General features: G+C 49.2%; 1 protein-coding gene and 2 gene segments (V, D, J or C); 1 reads left to right on the forward strand and 2 right to left on the reverse strand.

Annotated features, from left to right (window-relative positions):
• Positions 1-464: 464 nt before the first annotated feature.
• Positions 465-958, reverse strand: LOC129399770 (immunoglobulin heavy variable 4-38-2-like). The segment is given in 2 exon segments: positions 465-811; positions 892-958. Coding segments are annotated over 2 exon segments (414 nt in total).
• Positions 959-11,809: 10,851 nt separating this feature from the next.
• LOC129399944 (hepatoma-derived growth factor-like) lies at positions 11,810-13,589 on the forward strand. The gene has a single exon (XM_055121571.1). The coding sequence runs from the start codon at positions 11,990-11,992 to the stop codon at positions 12,722-12,724; it is 735 nt and encodes a 244-aa protein (XP_054977546.1). The 5' UTR covers positions 11,810-11,989; the 3' UTR covers positions 12,725-13,589.
• A 2,610-nt stretch (positions 13,590-16,199) lies between these two features.
• On the reverse strand, positions 16,200-16,640 carry LOC129399771 (immunoglobulin heavy variable 1-2-like). The segment is given in 2 exon segments: positions 16,200-16,516; positions 16,595-16,640. Coding segments are annotated over 2 exon segments (363 nt in total).
• Between the last annotated feature and the right edge of the window lie 4,537 nt (positions 16,641-21,177).

A 21,177-nucleotide genomic window follows, 5' to 3' on the forward strand; every position in this document is an offset into this window, starting at 1 on the left:
GCATCCTAACCACACTCTGGGGATCCTGAGAGGAGTCGGGTGGGGACTCAGATCACTGGGAAGAAGAGGCCGAGCACAGGGGCCACAGCAGAGTGTGGGGGTCTGTGGGGATTTGGTGCTGGGAGAAGGGCAGGGATTTTGGGATCCACAAGCATCAGTTCTCAGACTATTTCCTCAGTAACAATAACAAAAACAAAAGGGGGTATTTTTTAAAGAATGAAAACAAACATACATTACATAAAAACACAAGCATCTACAGTATACTCTGAGACAAAGAATAAACAAATTTGAAATAGAAGAGAAAGTAATGAATAAAGCTTATATATTGGATAATCGAATTTTCTTTATATATTTCAACAAAAGAGGAAGAAGTGAGCCCTTATAGCCCCTGTCCCCCTGCCCAGAGTTCCTGTAGCAGACCGCCCCCTGGTGGTCACACGCACCCCTGCAGCTCCCTGACTCACTCAGCAGGTTTGTGTCTGGGCTCTCAGAGACGTGGTCTCACTGTGTCTTGCACAATAATACACGGCTGTGTCCTCAGTCACTGAGTTGCTCAGTTTTAGGCAAACTTGGTTCTTGGCGGTGTCCCTGGTGATGCTGACTTGGGACTGAAGACTTGGGTTATAGTATGTGTTTCCGTTAGACCACATAGCATCAATCCAATCCAGCCCGTTTCCAGGGAACTGGCGGACCCAGTTTACATCGTAGCTAGTTAGAGAGAATCCAGAGACCGAGTAAGTGAGAGACAGCGTCTGCGAGGGTTTCACCAGGCTTGGTCCTGACTCCTGCAGCTGTACCTGGGACAGGACACCTGGGGACAGAGACCCACAGTGAGTCACGGGCTCAGAGCCCCCATGCCCACCTTGGAGCCTCTGTCCAGGTGATACTCACATCCAGGAGCTGCCAGCAGAAGAAGGAGGAACCAGCGCTGATGCACGTTCCTGCCCACGAGGTCCATGATCTCAGAAACCGTGTCAGGGGGAGAGGGAGCCCGAGTTGGGGTGAGTGTGAATGTGGTTTTAACCCTGGGCCCTGAGTGCAGATTTGGATGGGGGGCCTCTGTAGAGAAAGGAGGTGACCCGGGGGAGGCTGGTGTATGGACTCCTGGGGAGGAGGTGCTGACTGTGGCTCAGAGAACTAAGGCCTGTCTCTGGGGCCTGTCACAGCCGGGCCTCTTCCTCCAGCACAGGAAATGTGCTGAGGAGCTCTCAGGAAACAGGAATTGCTGAAGGGGAAATAGCAGCTGGGGAGGAGAGTCCCAGTGTCTCAGGTCCCTGATGACCAATTCCAGCCCCCAATGGCCTCTACCCTCTAGACAGGCCCCTGCCCCTCCATATCCCTGTATGGTGGCTCCTGTGGTGGCATTTGAATACACATCCTGGGATCTAACACACAGTGTCATTGTCCCAGTGAAATTGGCACAGAACTGGAACAATCCAAGATTATTCAACTTTCTCAGTATTTTTTGAGTCACTTACCTTGTGAATTAAACTCTGAAATTTAAAGATAGTTATAAGTGTGGATCTGTTCATTGTCACTGATGGGGCTGAAGCAGTGTTGCAGCAAATATTGAAGGAACCCCCTGGTAATGAGTTCTAGGACATAACTCAAAAGCTCTTAAAAAACCCCTGAGGCCTTAGAAGACTTTGATAAGTGCCAGCAGAAACCCTACGGAGAGAAGTCCCAGAGTGAACACAAGCCAGGCAAGGAGTAACAAAGGACGACCAGGAAAGTCTCAGTCTCGCCTTCTTGACAATGACAAGCAACGGTATCATCCCTGGGTGAAAGTTCCATGTGGGGCAGGTAGGGAGGTATTGATATAGGCTAGATGGGACAGGGAAGAGAGCGGGCATGGAGCCAGCCCATTCTACCTGCACACAAGGCGCTCACGTCTCCCCTCTTGAGATGTGACCCTCAGCTCTCTCTGCCTCTCCAGAAGCCCGATTCACTCATGTGTGTGACTCTCTCTTTTTCTCTCTCCCTGTCTCTGACTGTTTGTCTACCTCTATCTCTATCTCTCTGTCTCTCTATCTCTGTCTCTGTCTCTGTCTCTCTCTGTCTTTGTCTCTCTCCTGTCTCTCCCTCCCCTTCCTCAGATTTACTAAATAAAAGTCAATTTGCTTCACTGCTTTTCTCCTATTGAAATTCTTCATTGTGAGAAAGACACAAACCCATAAAGCTCGGGGAAGGTCTAGGACTAGTTTTCCTTCCTGCGAAGAGCAATTATTTCCAGGTCACAGAGATGGACAGGAATGCAGTGGATCGTCCTCCCAGCTGCAGTGCTGTCTCGCTCTTGCTCCACTTCACAATAGTGACCTGGGGACCCCCTCCAGCAACTCATTATTGGGACAAGGTAGACGCTTCTGCCTCTGTGCGTGTTTCCTGCTGTGGGTGGCCTTGTCAAAGGCACATAATTCTGCTCAATTCTGGAGACAGTTCAGAGTCTAGCCGGTTGACTTGAGCCTCAGTACCCTCTTCATGGAGTGAACATGAGAGATCCCGACCCTGCAGAGACTCAGGGCAGAGCTAGTGGAGGGTCTTCAGCTCTCAGTCCATTAGCTTGGGTTCTGGACTCAATGCAGACTCACACTGTACAGGGCCTTTACCTGCTCTCCAGGCCACCAGCACTGATTTCTCACTTCAGTGAACAGGGTTTCCACAGCACCCTGGAGAGACCTGCACGGTTCCTGTCCTGTCCCTCAGAGAGACTGGATGCAGATGGGGGGAGTCAGCATGCAGAGGGGGTGTGTGAGTGACCAGCTGCCCATCCCTGGACACCATGTGGTGGCCCCCTCAACTCTCCCTGTACCATGAGGTGTGGGTTGTTGAGGGCTCCTGGCTCAGCATCCTTGGGTGGTCTCCCTGATCCTGAGTTCCTGTTGCAGGGCCTGTGGGTGAGCAGGGGTGAGGCCTCACAAGCCCACGTGAGAGTCACATGTCTGCGGGTCCATGGGGGAGACACCAGAGATCGACGTTAAAGACAAATTGAGACTCAGCAGGGAGAGTAAGCAGGAATCCAGCCCCTGGGCCTCTGGGTCAGCACAGAGTAGGGGAAAATTTAGAGGAGGGCAGAGTTTGTGTGGGGTGGATTCCACCTCACCTGAGGGACCGGTCACAGGATGGGACAGTGTGGTGGGAGACAACCCTGGGCAGCAGAATTTGGGGAGCTGACCGGCCCTTGTGTCCTCGAGTTCTGTTTGCAGCAGGCCCGGCGTGTGGACAGAAGGGCCAATTTGGGTTCTCTCACACGCACATGCAGCTTTGCACTGTCCAGCGGCCGAGGGTCCTGATGCCAAGAAGCCGTCATTAATACTGTCTTGGCTTCCCTGAGTAGGTAAGTTCTCACAGTCAGAGGTCAGAGGGTGTGTCACAAAAGTTACAAAGCTTTCAGGTTTAAGTCTCAGTCATACAATGACCAAAGACCCATCCCTTCACCAGAGCACATGTTCCACCACCAAGAACCCCAGTATACCTCCCATCCTTCCGCCCCACCTCCACCCCTGTATGGCTGATGATTTTCACTTTACTCTCTTTTTACTTTGATTACATTCAATATTTTGACAGACAACTCACGATTATTAATTGGAATTTCCCCACAACAATCAGACCTGCCAAAAAGACATCATTTGATATATGTTGCCCATTGCTGAGAATGAAGAGCATATGAGGTTGCGCGGCCACTATTGCGGTTGCGCAGTTTGGGAATTCTTGTGTTTAGTAATTAAGTCCAGAGAAATTTTTGCCAGAAGTTGCATGACTGCAAGCTCATACCTCTGTTTAGTGGGTTCTAAGAATGGCGGTCACCATGCCAACCCCGAAAAGAAGGTCGAGAGAGAAAAACCTTTCCCCTCCTGGGGCGGCATGGGACCATAGCTTAGTTCATAGGCTAGAGGCATTTCTGCAAGAAGCCGCTGGTGCCGAAAGTAGTTAGTGGGCCTCTGGGATTATAGTCGCTCAAAAACAGGAGCTGGTCGTGTGTGGCCACTCAGGGTCTCGTCTGGGCAGAAGGTCCCTCTGTGATTTCTAAGGGAAAATATTGCAGACAAAAGGAGACGGCAGAGAAAACTGTGGTGGATACATAGTGATGAAGTGATGAAGAGACGGAGGTGGATGAAGATGACCCGATGCTCTGACCATCAGAAACCTCATTTTTCAGCATGAAGAACAGGTGTCCTCAGCACCGCGGGGACGTCATGTCTTAATCCATCTGTAGTCCTGCGGATCCCAGGAGACTGACATTTGGCTCATTGGAGGGATAAGCATGGAAACTCAAGTGATATAGAAAGAACCCGTCCAATAAAACAAAGGGGGAAATCGATAATTAATGGGCACATTTATCTTGTGATCCCTAAGTTACAATCTTTCTTTGCTATCATCCTGTCAAGTAAACGTGCCTTATCAAATTCGGAGATATCAGTGGAAAGTGCAGTCAGGAACCTAGAAACGTTCCCTGGAGAGGCCTTCAATGAAAGGCAGGAAACCAGTCACTCATCAGCTCCTGCTCCTCTAAGATGTTTCCTCTAGGTTGGGGCTGTAGCTCCCCGTGCTGGCCGTGGCCTCCTGCAGTTCACACTCTCCCAGCAAGGAGGTTTGTGTCTGGGCTCACCCTGACTTCCCCTCACTGTGCCTCTCGCACAATAATACACGGCTGTGTCCTCGGGGATCACAGAGTTCAGCTGCAGGGAGAACTGGTTCTTGGAGGGGTCAGCTGTGATGGAGATGCGCCCCTGAAATGCTGGGTTGTAGAAGGTACCACCAGTCCATTACCCCATCCATTCTAACTCTTTCCCAGGGTGCTGGCGGATCCAATTCCAGTAGTTACTGCTGGTGACAGAGCCCCCAGAGACAGAGCAGGTGAGGGACAGGGTCTGGGAGGGCTTCACCAGGCCTGGGCCTGACTCCTGCTTGGTCAGTGCAGATACAGCACCTGGGGACAAGGGAGAATCAGTCACTGTCAGTCCCTGCAGTCACTTCCTCCCCTAGGCCCTGTCATATCTGGGACACTCACCCAGGAGTGCTGTCACCAGGCAGAACAGAAGACCCCACTGCATCATCTTCTTCTCAATCATAGCTCTGCCTTCCCCAGAGACTCAGCCCTGAGTGAGGAGACAGCTATGAGCACCACAGCCCAGAGAGCATTTGACCCCAGAGCCTGAGAGGGATTTGCATGAGGTGACCCAATCTGTTATTAGGGGAAACTTTCTGACCTTGGATCTCCTTGTCCTATTGGGGCGCTGAACTCACACAGCCTGTCTGATGGATTGAGTACTTGCCAATAAAGCACATGGAAACATGTCATAGACAACCCCTCACTTATTTTAATAATCTCTCTTAACAAGTTAAAATAATCACTATCATTTCAATTTCAAGTTGCTCATGAAAATTGTTTGCATTTTTATGTTCCATGTAAACTTTTTATATAACCACCATTTAGAATGCTTATAGTTATAATCATTCTTAAATTTATTTCATATCTGTGTTTCTATAAAATAATATCCAAATGAAAACTGCTCTACCCAATACTCATTTCTTTCCATAACAAAATTATGACATAGTTGTATCTGATAAATGTTTACAAAGTAATTCATTTGTATCACTTATCATCCCATTACTCACCGATTTGCTCAAGCGGGTACCAGTAACGTCTCCATTTGTCCCTGTGGCGTGCTAGTGCAGCCCAATGGCGTCTACTCACTCCAGGAAAACAAAGAGCCTCAAGACCGTCAGGGTCTTGATGAAGAAGTCTGACCATCTCATAGGTAGATGGCCACGCCTTCATTTGATATCTCGTGGAATCTAGTCGGTAATAACTCTAGTACAGCATTTGTCTCCAAATTTGGAGACAAAGTACATAGTTGATGGAAAATTACTGTTTGAGTTTTATTTTATTTTATTTTATTTTGTTTTATTTTATTTTTGTTTTAGAACCACACTCAGTGATACTTGGTTGTAGCAACTAGCTTTGCATTCAAGAATTACTCCTTGCAATGGCTATTTCATTTGGGGTGACTCAGAGTGGGGTGGGTGAGGCCCTCCCTGCCCCAACGGAGACAGCCCTGGCTGCCGAAAACCTCCAGAACTCAACTGCCACCATGCTCAAGGCCATTCTCCACATGCTTAGACTGGTCTCACCAAGGAGCCAATCTATTCCTGGATATCTGACTCTTTACATCACCAGTAAACCAAGAGTAGCACTCCACATTTGATGGGGTTTAAAGCATAAAATATCTACTTTCAATGATCTTAGTGGAAAATATATTTATACATACATATCTTTATGTGTGCATATATATATAACCACACAAGACTCAACCTTTAACAACATAATTACTAATCTCTTATAGAAGGGCTTAATGGCTCCATTGTTAAATACAACATTATTCACACACTTTCCTCTAAGAAACGGCTTTTTGTCTAATTTTTAGTGGATTATTCATAACAAGCAATATTTTATCTCTGTAGCACTGTAGCGTTGTAGTCCCACTGTTCATTGATTTGCTCAAGCAGGCACCAGTAACGTCTCCAGTGTGAGACTTGTTAGTGATTTTGGCAGATCGAATATGGTACGGGTAGCTTGCCAGGCTCTGCTGTGTGGGCAGAGTAATCTCGCTAGCTTGCTGAGCTCTCTTGAGAAAGACAGCGGAACCGAACCCGGATCAGCTGGTTGCAAGGCACTGTGTGTGCATCTTGTTTCTGCGCCTCATGCCATAGTGAGCACACACACAGTGCTTGAACCCCAACCCTCGATTCCATTTTCGCCTTCTTCCATTCCTCTTCAAGTCCGTTCTTCAGTGCCTTTATTTTAGTTGGAATGATGTTTTTCTTTGTTGATTATTTTTGTTTTGGGGACACACCCAGTTTAGTGTTTAATTCTGGTTCTGTACCCAGGGGAAGGCTTCTGATGGGCTTAGGGACCACATGGGATGACAGAATCAGACCCTGGTCGGCCAGGTGTAAGGGCCAGCACCCTGCCCAGTGTATCATCCCTCCAGGCCTCAAATGATATTTTCATTAACTCATTCATTTCTTCACTGAGAGTTTTGAGTCTTCCTGTTAATGTTTTCTGAGAGTCAGTGACCACTGAGAGAAGTGCTACTCTCAGGTCTCCACAGAGAGCATCAAATGTTCAGATGCTCCTGAGTGTTTACCTGATTCGGTCCCCACCCATTGAATCATAGTATTTCTCTGTTTTTCATTATTCCTGGTGCTTCGTGGGATCTAGTGTTGTAGGTGCTGAGTGATCTGGACATGGATTTTTGCGCTCTGCTCACAATATCTGACCAGTGCTGAGATTCTAGAACTTTGTGACTGTGATGTAATCCCAGTGTGGATTGTTGGGCCTGAGCTAGGTTGGAATGAGCAGGTTTGGGTTCTGGTGCTGATCAGGGCCTCAGTGGTAAACTACGTGTTTGTTATCGGAACATACATAAATGGTCAAACACTGGAATGACATCTGGAGCCCAGAGATAAATCCTTAGAATTTCCACAGTAATTGTTGGCAATCGGCTGCTTGAATGGTCAAGAGAGCAAGGAAAGCGCACAAATAAAGAATAAAATTCAACTGGATCTCTGATTCACATCATCTACAGAATTTTACTGAAGGTTCAATAATTGCTGGAGATTGGCCAAAGTCTTTATGAACATTGAGGAAAATGTAGGCAGAACTCTCCATACTGATCAGAGAGGTATAGTTAATAGTTTGACTCTATTTGGAAATCACATCTAAAAGTTAAATCAAACAAACAAACAACCAAAAGCCCAGTCAGTTTTAAAGAATTTACATGGCAAGGCAAACTACACTAGAAGATAAGAGATGAAAAGGGAGGAAATGTTTATCCATCACACATCATAGTTAAGACCCTAGTATCTAAGATACTGATGGCACTCACAAACATCCTTGGGGACATGGACAGGGACTGTCCTAGGGCGACATCCCCTGGGGCTCTAGGCATAGAAAGTGTTTATCAGCACTTGACTGTGCGGGAAAAGTCCATCAGAAGGACAGTGGTGGATCCTCTCAGCCCAGTGAGAATGGCCGATATCGAGACTGGAAACAACCAGTGTGCTTTGGGCAGTCCCCAACAAGGAATGTAGTTTCTTCTTTTGTTTTTTATTTTTTTTAATTTTATTGAATCGCCGTGAGATAGTTACAAGCTTTCATGTTTGGGTTACAATCTCACAATGATCAAACACTCATCCCTCCACCAGTGCACATTCCCCACCACCAATATCCCGGGTATACCCCCCTTCCCACCCACCCCCACCTCTATGGCAAACAATATTCCCCATACTCTCTCTCTAATTTTGGGCATTATATCTTGCAACACAGGAGGAACGTGATTTCAATGTTGGTTTGGAATGCCAATGTTGAGTTCTAATCATGAAAAATAGTAAGGTGATTTCTCAAAAAAAAAAGTGAACACAAAGTTTCCACAATATGAATAGTTTTGTAACTTTGTGATTAATGTTGATTAAATAAATATCTTAATTAAAACACTTTCTATATGACCAAGTGTTTCCCCCCAGATTACTACACCCAAACCTGAAAACATTAATTTGAGAAAAATATGTGACTATATGCTTGTTGTACTGCTTACATTAATGGCAGAGACATGAAAACTATCCAAATTATTCATAACAGGCTACCTGCTATGGTTCTAACTTGTGGATTGTTGTCTCATTTAATGTCTATGAAAAACCCTAGTACATTTCTATAAAAAAGTGAAAATAGAATTTCCATATAACCCAGTGATTCCACTTTTGGAAACACTGCCCAAATCTGAAAACATCAATTTGAGAAGATATAAGTAAATACAATTTCAGTGCAACATTTGATATATTGGCCAGGACATAAGAATAATCCTAATGCTTAATCACAGTTTCATGGATAAGTTATGATGTATATTCATAGTGTGTACTGTGCAGTTACAGGAAAATACAATGTCACAGATTGCTGCAACATGGATTGAATTGCAAAACACCAGATTAAATGAAGTAAATACAGGGATAAATGCGGATAATCTCATTCATCTGTGGTACACAGAGAACAGAGCGTCAGGATGGACAGGATCCAATGATAACGGCCCCTGCATCCTAACCACACTCTGGGGTTCCTGAGAGGAGTCGGATGGGGGCTCAGACCACTGGGAAGAAGAGGCCGAGCACAGGGGCCACAGCAGAGTGTGGGGGTCTTTGGGGATTTGGGCTGGGAGAAGCGCAGGACTTTGGGGCCCACAAGCATCAGTTCTCAGGCGATTTTCTCAGTTAAAATAACAAAAATGAAAGCAGAAAACTCTCATTTGTTTAAAAGTATTTTTTTAGAAGGAAAATCAGGACACACAAAGAAATCTCGAACCCAAGCAACTTGTGGCAGGGATGGCCCGGGACTTTGCAATAGGCCTTCTCCGCTGGGCCGCTCCAGACGGGGGCAGGTGCTGTCCCACTGCCTGTCCTCCAAGAGCCCCAGCGGTCCCCATTTTATAGAAACTGACAAGAAGCACCAGCTCCCACGTGGCCACAATCGAGAGACACACACAGGAATCTCGGACACGAGCAACCTGTGGCAGCAATTTATTCAGACCTAATTTATTAAAATCTTGGAATTCTTAAAGCAAGAGTGGCCGAGTGACATTGTATTATATCTATAACAAGCAATAAAAAACACATTGTCTAGCAATTGCATTTTCGGCAGGTAGAAGAGCAAGTAGGGCTGGTCTCAAAATATCGAAGGGAACTAAAGCAGAGAAAGGATACCTTGCAAATTGTCTGCCACACAAGCACGTGGACGTATGGAAAGGAGGGGTGGGGAATAAACAGAATTTGGTGGTGGGAAATGTGCACTGGTGAAGGGATGGGTGTTGAATAACCGTATGATCGAAGTGCAAACATGAAATTTTTGTTACTGTATATAAGGGTGAATTAATAAAAAAAAATACAATAAAATAAAAAACCGTTCTTTCAAAAAATAAGAAAAATCAAACATCTTACATAACAACACATGGGTCTCCAGTAGACAATGAGACAGAGAATAAACAATTTTGACCTAGAAGAGAGTGTAATGACTAAAACTTATATATGTGGATATGTAATATTCATTATATATTTAAACAAAAGAGGAAAAAGTGAGCCCTTAAAGCAGCTCTCCTCCTGCAGCCAGTACCGGTAGCAGAGCGGCCCCTGGTGGTCACATGTACCCCTGCGGCTCCCCTGACTCCCTCAGCAGGTTTGTGTCTGGGCTCACAGGGACTTGCCCTCACTGTGTGTCTTGCACAATAATACACGGCTGTGTCCGCAGTTACTGAGTTGCTCAGTTTTAGATAAACTTGGTTTTGGAAGTGTCCCTGGAGATGCTGACTCGGGACTGAAGACTTGGGTTATAGTCTGTGCTTCCACCACTCTATATAATTCCAATCCATTCCAGCCCCTTTCCTATGGCGGACCCAGTGCATATAGTTGTTGGTTAGAGAGAATCCAAAGACCGAGCAGGTGAGGGACGGCGTCTGCGAGGGCCTCACCAGGCTTGATCCCGTCTCCTGCAGCTGTACCTGGGACAGGACACCTGGGGACAGAGACCCACAGTGAGTCACGGGCTCAGAGGCCCCATGCCCAGCTTGGAGCCTCTCCAGGGAATACTCACATCCGGGAGCTGCCACCAGAAAGAGGAGGAACCAGCGCTGATGCACGTTCCTGCCCACGAGGTCCATGATCTCAGAAACCGTGTCAGGGGGAGAGGGAGCCCGAGTTGGGGTGAGTGTGAATGTGGTTTTAACCCTGGGCCCTGAGTGCAGATTTGCATGGCGGAGCCTCTGTAGAGAAAGGAGGGACCTGGGGAGGCTGGTGTGTGGGCTCCCTTGGAGGAGGTGCTGACTGTGTTCAGAGCACTCAGGCCTGTCCCTGGGGCCCTGCCAGACCCTGGCCTCTTCCTCTAGCACAGGAAACTTGCTGAGTAGCTCTCAGGAAACAGGAGTTGCTGAGGGGAAACAGCAGCTGGGGAGGAGAGTCCTGTGTCTCAGGTCCCTGATGACCAAACCCACCCCCCAGGCCTTTATCCTGTAGACAGGCCCCTGTCCCTCTCCTTGTGTGGTGACTCCTGTTCTCCCACTGTGAATGCAAATCCTGGGGCCCAACAGACACTGTGATTGTCCGTGTTAATTCTGAATTGGCTGAATCCAATCCATGTCAATCAGATTTCACAGTGTTTTTTCAGTCATTTTCCTTGAATTAAAATCCCTTTTCCTCCTGCAGCTTCACTCTGAGAGATTCAAGGCAGTTCTTTGGATGGATTTATTCTTTCTCACTGGTGCTGAATCTATTTAGGGACAAGGAAGATGCCTCACCTAGTGACCTTCCTTGTGTGGTTGGATGGCCAGGACCTCCCCAAATCACTCCATCCTTTATGTAAATCAGCACCCAGAAGATGACCATGAACCTCATGATCATCCTATTGGGGTCATCATTTAGGAATCCAAGATCCATCAGGTTCCTAAATAGAGCTCGTGGAAAGTCCTCAACCCACAAACTGTTGTGCCTGAACCTTGTCTTAGTCTCAAACTCACACATTTTACAGAGGCACAAGTGTGTTGGCCCTGAATAGTGGCAGGCACGGCTCTCCACCCCCTCCCAAATGTGTGGAACCTAGACACAGACTGTGACACATATGTGTACCTCCTAATTCCATGGAGCACCTGAGGTTGAGTTAAATCTAAGTGGTCTGAAAATATGCTCTAAATTTGATGTTTAAAAAGTCAAAATTAGACGAGCGCGCACCCACCGCGCCACCGCCTCGTCCCGGATTGTTGGCCGCCCCGTCCGTGCGGCGCGCGCGGCCCGAGACGCCGTGGCCGCGCCGGAGCTCGGGCCGGGGGCCGCCATCGAGGCGGGGGCCGCGCGCGGGCCGGAGCGGAGCGGCAGCGCCGCCACCGCCGCACGCGCAAACTTGGGCTCGCGCTTGCCGGCCCGGCGCGGAGCCCGGGGCGCCCGGAGTCCCGCCATGTCGCGGTCCAACCGGCAGAAGGAGTACAAATGCGGGGACCTGGTGTTCGCCAAGATGAAGGGCTACCCGCACTGGCCGGCCCGGATTGATGAGATGCCGGAGGCCGCAGTGAAGTCAACGGCTAACAAGTACCAAGTCTTCTTCTTTGGGACCCACGAAACGGCGTTCCTGGGCCCCAAAGACCTCTTCCCGTACGAGGAGTCCAAGGAGAAGTTCGGCAAGCCCAACAAGAGGAAAGGGTTCAGCGAGGGGCTGTGGGAGATCGAGAACAACCCGACGGTCAAGGCTTCTGGCTACCAGTCCTCCCAGAAAAAGCGCCTGGTGGCGGAGCCCGAGCCCGAGCCCGAGGCCCTGGAGGGGGATGGCGACAAGAAGGGCAACGCGGAGGGCAGCAGTGACGAGGAGGGAAAGCTGGTCATCGATGAGCCCACCAAGGAGAAGAATGAGAAGGGGGCACTGAAGCGGAGAGCAGGGGACCTGCTGGAGGACTCCCCCAAACGTCCCAAGGAAGCAGCAGAGCCAGAAGGGGAGAAGGAGGTGGGCGCGGTGGAGGTGGAGAGGCCAGTCCCCTCCGAGCCAGAGAAGAACAGCACAGCTGCCACGGAGCCTGGCTCTGGCCGGGGCCCCTCTCAGGAGGATGAGGACGACGAGGAGGACGACGAGGAGGAGTGGGGGGCAACGACCAAGGAAGAGGCCGAGGCCCCTGGCATGAGAGATCATGAGAGCCTGTAGCCACCAATGTTTCAAGAGGAGCCCCCGCCCCGTTCCTGCTGCTGTCTGGGTGCTACTGGGGAAACTGGCCATGGCCTGCAAACTGGGAATCCCTTCCGCCCACCCCAACTCGCTTCCCTCCTCCACTCACTCTCCCTGCTCCAAGCCCAGCCCCTGGAGATTGTTTTCAGGAAGGGGCAGGCCACCTGGGCCCCACCTCTGTGTCCCCACACCTCTGTGCTCTGTCTGGGTCCAAGCCATGTCTTCTGCTCCAGGGTGTGACAGGAGGCCTTTTGTCCCTTCCCTCCAGAGCCACCTACCAGGGTTTTCCTCGTACCAGTGGTTCTGCCTCTGGGCTGGGGCACCCCTTGCCCTTTCCCCCAAGTATTCAGAACCTCTCAGTTGGCGGGAGTCCCAAGTTGAGAGGGAGGGGTAATGGGAGAGGGGTATTTCTCACACTGGGCAGGGTGATGTCTGGAGTCCTGTCCAGTCCCCCTGTACCACTTGGCCCTGCTGTCTGGATTCAGGGGAAATGGGACGGCTTGAGGGGGGCTGGGTGGCTCCCTGCTGATTGATGATTGGCAATATCCATTCTCCTTTTTGTGGGCCCCAGAACTTCTGGGAGTTGTAATTGATTATCAAAAGGTTCCGGGGGCTTCCAAATTGCTTGAGCTTTGGACCCTGGTCAGGACACTTGGCTGCACCCACCTTGGGTGGGGAGTGTGGAGAAAGCATCTGCCCTCCTCTAAATCTCAGGCCAGAGGGGGGCACCTTGCTTGGGGAGACCCCTGGCCCCCCCTGTTTCCCCTCCCTCACAGTACTCAAGGCCAGCCTACAGTCCCACATCACCCAGACATAACGGAAAAAAACACATTTTTTAGGAAATGTTTTTTTTTTTTTTTTTTTGCTTTTTGGGTCACACCCGGCGATGCACAGGGGTCACTCCTGGCTCATGCACTCAGGAATCACCCCTGGCGGTGCTCAGGGGACCATATGGGATGCTGGGATTCGAACCCGGGTCGGCCGCGTGCAAGGCAAACGCCCTACCCGCTGTGCTATCACTCCAGCCCCTAGGAAATGTTTTTAATAAAAGAAAACTACAAAAGAAAAAAAAAGAATTCCCCCCCCCCCACTCCTGGTGTCCTCCCATGACGTTCTTTTTCCCTCACTCTCGCCCCATTCCTGGGGTGCACTTGGAGGCTCCCCTTCTCCTTGGGGCTTGATGGCTTTTCCTTTTGTAGTGGGGGCTTTTGTGTTGCTCTCAGTGACATTTCCCGTTCACACACCCCACCTGATCCCCTCAGCTTTGTCATCAATGTGGTTGTCACGCACTGAGAGGACAGGGGAAATAACGCAAACCCTCCCCCACTTTTGGCGGTTCCCACGCCCTTCATCTCGTCTCACCCCTGTTCCCTCCCCTTGGGCTCTGATGAAAAATTGCTGACTGTAGCTTTGGAAGTGTAGCTCTGAAAACTGTAGACGATTTCAGTTCTAGGGAAATAAAAACCTGTTGATTACTAAAAAAAAAAATAAAAAAATAAAAAGTCAAAATTAAGTGTCACACGTAGTCTACACACTCAGCAGGGTCTACAAAATTCTGCTAGGTTAGACACAGAGACACACAAACACCAACTCAGACAAGGTGAGGAATAAGATTGATGACATCACACCTCAGGTACCAGGTGGCTATAGGATTCATAAGCGCTCTCGTGTATAAGCACGTGACTCACTGTGTCTGTCCCAGAGCTCCTGCAGGCCGGGACAGTGAATCCTCACAGACCGGACCCACCTGCGCTGTCTCTGTACTCTCCACAGTCAGCAGTTTCCAAGGGAGCTGGGCCCCCAGACCTCAGGAAGGATAATGGAGTGCCTGGGGAATGTTGGGAATATTTCCTAAAGCTGCTTCACCAAGACCAACTGGACACTTAATTAAATTTATCCAAAATTTTTGCACACCAATATTATGAATATATCACACACCAAACTTATGAAAGTTTTACACACCAATATTGACTCTAGATTAACAATTTTTGTTTTATTTTCACGTAATTAAATTAAACATGTTTTTTTCCCCCTAACGTTCTTGACGCATTTTCTGGCTATTTCACTCCTTCAGATGTAGAACAATTAGAATATTATGATTTTCAGGGTTTAAGTGATAGTGCAGTGGGTAGGGTGTTTGCCTTGCACGCGACCAACCCAGGTTCAGTTCCCAGCATCCCATATTGTCCCCTGAGCTCTGCCAGGAGTAACTCCTCAGTGCAGAACCAGGAGTAACCCCTGTGCATTTCTTGGTGTGACCAAAAAAAGAGCAAAAAATTATGGTTTATAATTAACTTATAATTATGATTTATAAGGAACTTCGACTTCCCTAAGTAAAGAATTAATGGTGCACTTGTGATTTTAAAGAGGTGACTTTGGAAGGTCGCAGACCAGGAGAACTGCTTCAGGGGGGTCAGCACGTGAGGGGAAAGAGGAACATGGATTCTAAGCCCCAAGTTTCTGTCCTGGGAGGGCAGACCAGAAACTGAGTGGAACCACAATGAGAAAATCATTCAGAGTCACATCTGCAATGGTCTCCATATGGAGCCTCAGTGTAAGGAGGGTCTCTGGGCTCTGAGGTATGGCATATCTGGGGGTGCTGGGAGAGTGGGGGGCTCAGCGAGAGTATCAATGCTCTGGGTCCTGCCTCTTGTCTCACTGTGGAGGGGTCAGTGCTGCCCGTGTCACAGGACCTGGTCTCTCCTCTACAAGGGCTGAGGGGTGGACAGGGGATGGGAAAACCTGAATGTCCACTTAGTGAGTGGATGGGGATGAGAGGTCAGCCCATCTCAGAGCAAGACTCCCAGGTGTAGGGTGACCAGGTAGAGGCTACCTGGGTGCAGGTCAGAAGGTAGAGGTGAGTGGGCACAGAGTGTGTCTGAGAACAGTAGGAAGGAGACATTACACAGCTGAGTTGATGTCAGCATTCCTCTTTCTGACCAAGTGGCTCCTACCAGTAGACCATGATAATGTGTACAGGGCATGTTAATTTCTACAAGGAATAATGTACCCTTCAGGCCCCAGGGGAGTCAAGGATCATGGAAACGTTTCATCAGGAAAAAGAGAGTATGACAAAGTTGTTACTTCGCAGAGTGGGGATGGAGGACTCAGCCACGACCCAAAAGAAGGGTTGGTGTCATCTGAGAGCTGAGGGGTAGGTCAGTCTTGATCTACTCAGAAAGATGATTCATCTGGTCATGAGCAACGTTTCCTCGGGGGCGAGTCCTCAGAGCCTCCTGGGGGCCTGCACCCCTGAAGCTCACCATGCTTCCTCCTGCAGGTGAGAGAGATCCTGACCTTTTCCCTCAAATGAAGCCTGACCTCTGAGCCCCATTCTTTGATTCAGACCCCTGACTCTCTGAGGAGGAAGTCAGGAGGATCAGTGTCCCTGTCGTCTCCTCTCCTGGCACAGCTGCCTCTCCCTCAGTTTTCTGACACACTCAGGATGTGGTTGTCACACTGTGCCTCTTGCACAGTAATACACGGCCGTGTCCTCAGTGCTCAGCCTGCTCAGTTCCATGTAGGCTGTGTCCTTGGACTTGTCTGCAGTGAGTGTGAGTCTGCCCTGGAACTCCTGTGCGTAGCCTGTAGCACCAGTTTTAGGGTATATATATCCCATCCACTCGAGCCCTTGCCCGGGAGCCTGCGGCACCCAGTGCATATCATAGTTGGTGAAGGTGTATCCGGAAGCCTTGCAGGAGATCTTCACTGATGTCCCAGGTTTTCCCACCTCAGCCCCTGACTGCACCAGCTGTACTTGGGAGTTCACACCTGTGGACAGCAGACAGGAGTGGGTGGACTCCACTTGACTGGCCCCGTTCCCTCAGCCCAAGGAATGGGGACGCTTACCTGCAGCCACTGCCACCAGGAAGAGAATTCTCCAGGTCCAGTCCATGGTGAGGTCCATCACTCAGGGCCTCTGAAGGTGTGGGTGTGCCTGCTGTGTGAGGTTGTCAGGACACAGACACATCTGTAATTAACTCAATGTCCTTCGTGTAATTTGCATATTCATGGGAAGGTAGAATTCATAGCTGAAGGCCTGGTCCAACCTGAGAAGAGTCAGGTGGAAGCCACCGGGTCAGTCCTCAAGGGGAGGGAAGAGGTCCATGTTCTGATCCTTGTTTGAGGAGATGAGACCCTGCATGTCCCAGGACTCTGTGCACACAGTGCTCCCCCTCCGGAGGGCCAAGCCCTTTCAGGACCTTCCTCTCAGGCCCCCACATCTGTATGGTCTGAAGACATCTGGATACACCTGGGCTCTGAGGTTATTTCTGGGATCCTGGAACTCCCCTAGGGATACTACAGGGAGACTGCCAAACCATCCTAATGCTCCAGTGGTTTCTGTTAGAGATATTAAGAAGCCCAGAAACACCACCTGCATACAGGTTTTACTGCTTGTCAATATGATAAATGTTCCTCCACAAAATGGTAAGTAGCACTATAACACTGCTATCCCTTGTTCATTGTTTTGCTCGAGTGGGCACCTGTAACGTCTCCATTGTGAGATGGAGAGATGACAGGATACTCTCAGGAGTTGCCGGACTCTCCAAGAAGGATGGAGAAATCAAACGCGGATTGGCTGAGTGCAAGGCAAACACCCTATCGACTGTGCTATAGCTCCAGTGTCTTATACTTATTTTAATTTTGGTTTCATTTCTTTCTTTCTTTCTTTCTTTCTTTCTTTCTTTCTTTCTTTCTTTCTTTCTTTCTTTCTTTCTTTCTTTCTTTCTTTCTTTCTTTCTTTCTTTCTTTCTCTCTCTCTCTCTCTCTCTCTTTCTTTCTTTCTTTCTTTCTTTCTTTCTTTCTTTCTTTCTTTCTTTCTTTCTTTCTTTCTTTCTTTCTTTCTTTCTTTCTCTGTCTCTCTCTTTCTTTCTTTCTTTCTAGAAAAAGCAAAATTTAGTTATATTGAAGAAATCGCATTTCTGTGGAGAATTCTGCATCTCTGCACCTGTATCTACCATCCCTTTTAACCTACACCATCTGACCTACAACTCGGTGCACTTGGTGCTTGGCGCCCCTTGCAGCTAGGTCCCCACTCTGCAGGGAGAGCCTATAGGCTCTCAGGGGCATTGCCCTCTTGGCATCTCTAACACAGGGTTAAATCCTGGGACTTCACTTCAGAAACCTTGTTCACGAGTCATATTCTTTTTTCTTTTTTTGCTTTTTTTGGGTCACACCTGGCTATGCACAGGGGTTACTCCTGGCTCTGCACTCAGGAATCACTCCTGGTGGTACTCAGGGGACCATATGGGATGCCGGGAATTGAACCCGGGTCGGCCGCGTGCAAGGCAAACGCCCTACCCGCTGTGCTATTGCTCCAGCCCCACGAGTCATATTCTTTTATGGCCTTTTATTTTGGTTTTGAGACACACCTGGCAGTTGTGAGGACTTACTCCTGGCTCTGTGCTTGGAATGCTTCTGGTAGATGTATCACAGGAAAATGTTAGCAAATAAAATACTTATATATATATATATAATTAAAAGCTGACACTGAGTGTTTTTTGTTGAGATTATTTAAAAGTGATACAATAAATACATATTCACTCAAATAAAATTAGTAAAAGCTATTAAACTAAAGGAGGATTCTAGTTGTTAAGTAAAGGCTTTAATATAAATGGATACATTTGTTAAATTATTAAAGACTTTTTAAAAAACCAAGTATGAGTCTAACACTGCTTCCAACAAATTTATTACATAACAGTATTTCTAGGACAAATATAAGTAAGTTAGAAATGAAGAAAATACAATTAATAAAGTTTTATGGCACATGTTTTGAACTCTGACTTTTTCAGTGATACACAATAGTATAAAGAAATATACTTAGAGAAATACAAGGGAGAGAAAGAGAGAGCTGTGTTCAGGAGAGCACATGGGCTTCTCCAAGTGGGAAAATCCTTGAGTTCTGATTTCTGGTCAGACATGTTAGAAGTCTGGAAACATTTCCACCTGGCACACGTGAGAACATGAGCAAGTGAAACTCAGAGATTCATTTTCTGTCTCTCTGTGAATACTAGGAAAAGGGAGAAGGAGAGAGAAGCAAAATAGTATTATCTAAAGAAATTTACTTAAAGATGCAAAAAAAGAGAGAGAGAGACAGGGAGAGACAGGGAGAGAGAGCAGCAGAGAGGGAGAAAGAGAAAGAGAGGGAAAATGGTTGTGACAGGAAGGACAGTCCAAACCCAGAAACTGGTCATCATCAAGTGAGTCATCCTTCTCTTTTGTTGATCCCTAGGATCCTGTATGGGGTCTCTCTCTCTCTCCCTCCCTTTCTTCCGTTATCTCTCTTTCTCTCTCTCCCTCCCTCTTTCTGTCTCTTTTTCTCCCTCTCTCTCTCTCCCCCTCACTCTCTCCCTCTCTCTGTCTCTCTCTCCTTCTCCCCACCCCAAGGGGCTGGGCCGACGCCCCTCGGAGACCCCTCAGGGTCGTATCCGGCCTGTGGGCAGCTGCTTCTGGCCGCCACTGCTGGGTCAAGGGTCTCGGGAGGGACCGGGAGGGCTTGAGGTTCTCTGGGAACAGGCCGGACCCTCGGAGGTCGCCGACCTGGGCCTCCGTGCGGGTCACCCAAGGCCAGACCGTCCCTCCAAGGGCAGGTGGTCCCTGGTCAGCACGTCCCTGTTCGCCGTGTCCGCCTCTGACAGACCTGGCTGCTCTCCAGGCGCCCACGGCCAAGCGACGTGTCTCTCCCCCGAGTGTCCCTCAGGGACCCCGGCTGAGATCAGGTCTGGGTGTGACTCAGTTTCCCTCCCCAGTTCTCCTGAGACCGCACGGCCTGTCTACACAGAATTCTGACTTTCCTGGACTCCTCTTAGTTCGGGGTCACCTTGCAGGGCTTGGGGTCACTCCAGGCTCTGCCCTGAGGACCCTCCTGGGGGCTCAGGGGCCACCCTGGGTGCTAGGTGTCAATCCGGGTGGGCTGCATGCAGGGCGAGGCCCGACCGATGCCCCCTTTCCCACTAGATGGCTCTGACAGGGGTAATATATTTCCTTATATTGAGCCTCTCACTTGCCTTGACCCCTGTCCCCGGGGTCTTACATATGGCCTACCGGGGATCGATTCCCAACATTTCATATGGTACCCGTTAGATTGTCAGGAATAATTCCTGAGTGCATGAGCCACCAGTAACCCCTGTGCATCGCCAGGTGTAACCAAAAAGCAAAAAAATAAACGGATGCCAACCAGAAGAAGCACAGACATATGGTGATATTACATATAAGGCATTTATAGCAACTGGATAAGGAAATGCAATGGTGTAAATGGTGGACACCCTAGATCACCCTTGACACAGTGTTTAGGAAGGAGAAGGAAAGGAACAGAGTCAAGGGAGAGGGGAGAGGAGACACATGAGAAGCAACAGAGGCAGGGGCCAAGGGGACTCGGGGACACAGATGGTGTCAAGGAACGATGAGCTGATATCCCAGCCACAGAGTCACAACACAAACCCAGACCTGGGCGTGTCATCCCTCCCCTGCTCTGCCCCTGAGCAAAGAATCTTGTTCCTGTCCTTCAGGGTACACAGAACTGTGTGGAGGGACAGTGGGGTCAGGTCACAGGACAGGAGAGGGTCCCGTGGAAGGTCCGAGAGAAGCACCGGGCTGGGGGCTCACAGGCTCGTGGACTGAGAGTCCTGACTCGCCCCTTCTCACTGCTCTACACCAACGGTCATCAGAAGCGCAGGGGCGGCTACTACAGACATTCACCTGCTAACCTGCCCAGGGAAGCTGTTCCCTGTCAAAGGGTCTCTGTACTGCAGCACTGAGGGGCAAGGTCTCTGAAGTGGGTTTATCTCAGGGGAGTTTCCTCTGGGAAAGAGGAGAGATAAAGCCTCTACAGGACCCTCACCCTCCTCAGCAGCTTTCTGCATTGGCGCTGGCTCACCTCCTAGAAAGTGCAGATCAGCCACATCTTGCCCTTGTCCTTAGTCCTCCTGACTTAAACCTTTGTTCCTCACACAGACCCACATCTCCCTGGGGTGTCTAAGAACACTGGGAAACCATGTCTCCAAGACTGTGACAGGTGGCTACAAGCTATGCTGGGCCCTGTGAGTCCATGCCTTGGGGCTCTGCACCCTGGCGTGGTGGGGGAGGCTTGTATGCAGCCCAGTGTGGGGACACTGAGCCCAGGTCTGATGGAAGCTGCTATCAGATGCCTCTTGTCAAGGTGGCCTCTGAGTCGACCTGGCTTCTCTCAAGCCTTAGGTTGAGGCTCTTTGGGGTGGCAAGGAGGAAGTGTTGGGGTGCCATGTGCTGAGGTGGTTCCCCTAGCTTTCCCAGGTGATGGGGCAGTGATCTGGCAGGGGAGCAAGGGCTGGATAAGGCTCCAGTGGGGGTCTGCAGTCAATTCCACCCTGGTACTGCTGTGGGCAGGAAGTGTGGGGACAGATGCTGCTGGTGGACTGTGTGAGCCTTTGCCAGTCTCTGGGGACACTGTGTAC

The sequence above is a fragment of the Sorex araneus genome, chromosome X, assembly GCF_027595985.1.
Source record: "Sorex araneus isolate mSorAra2 chromosome X, mSorAra2.pri, whole genome shotgun sequence".
Taxonomy (NCBI): Eukaryota; Metazoa; Chordata; class Mammalia; order Eulipotyphla; family Soricidae; genus Sorex; species Sorex araneus.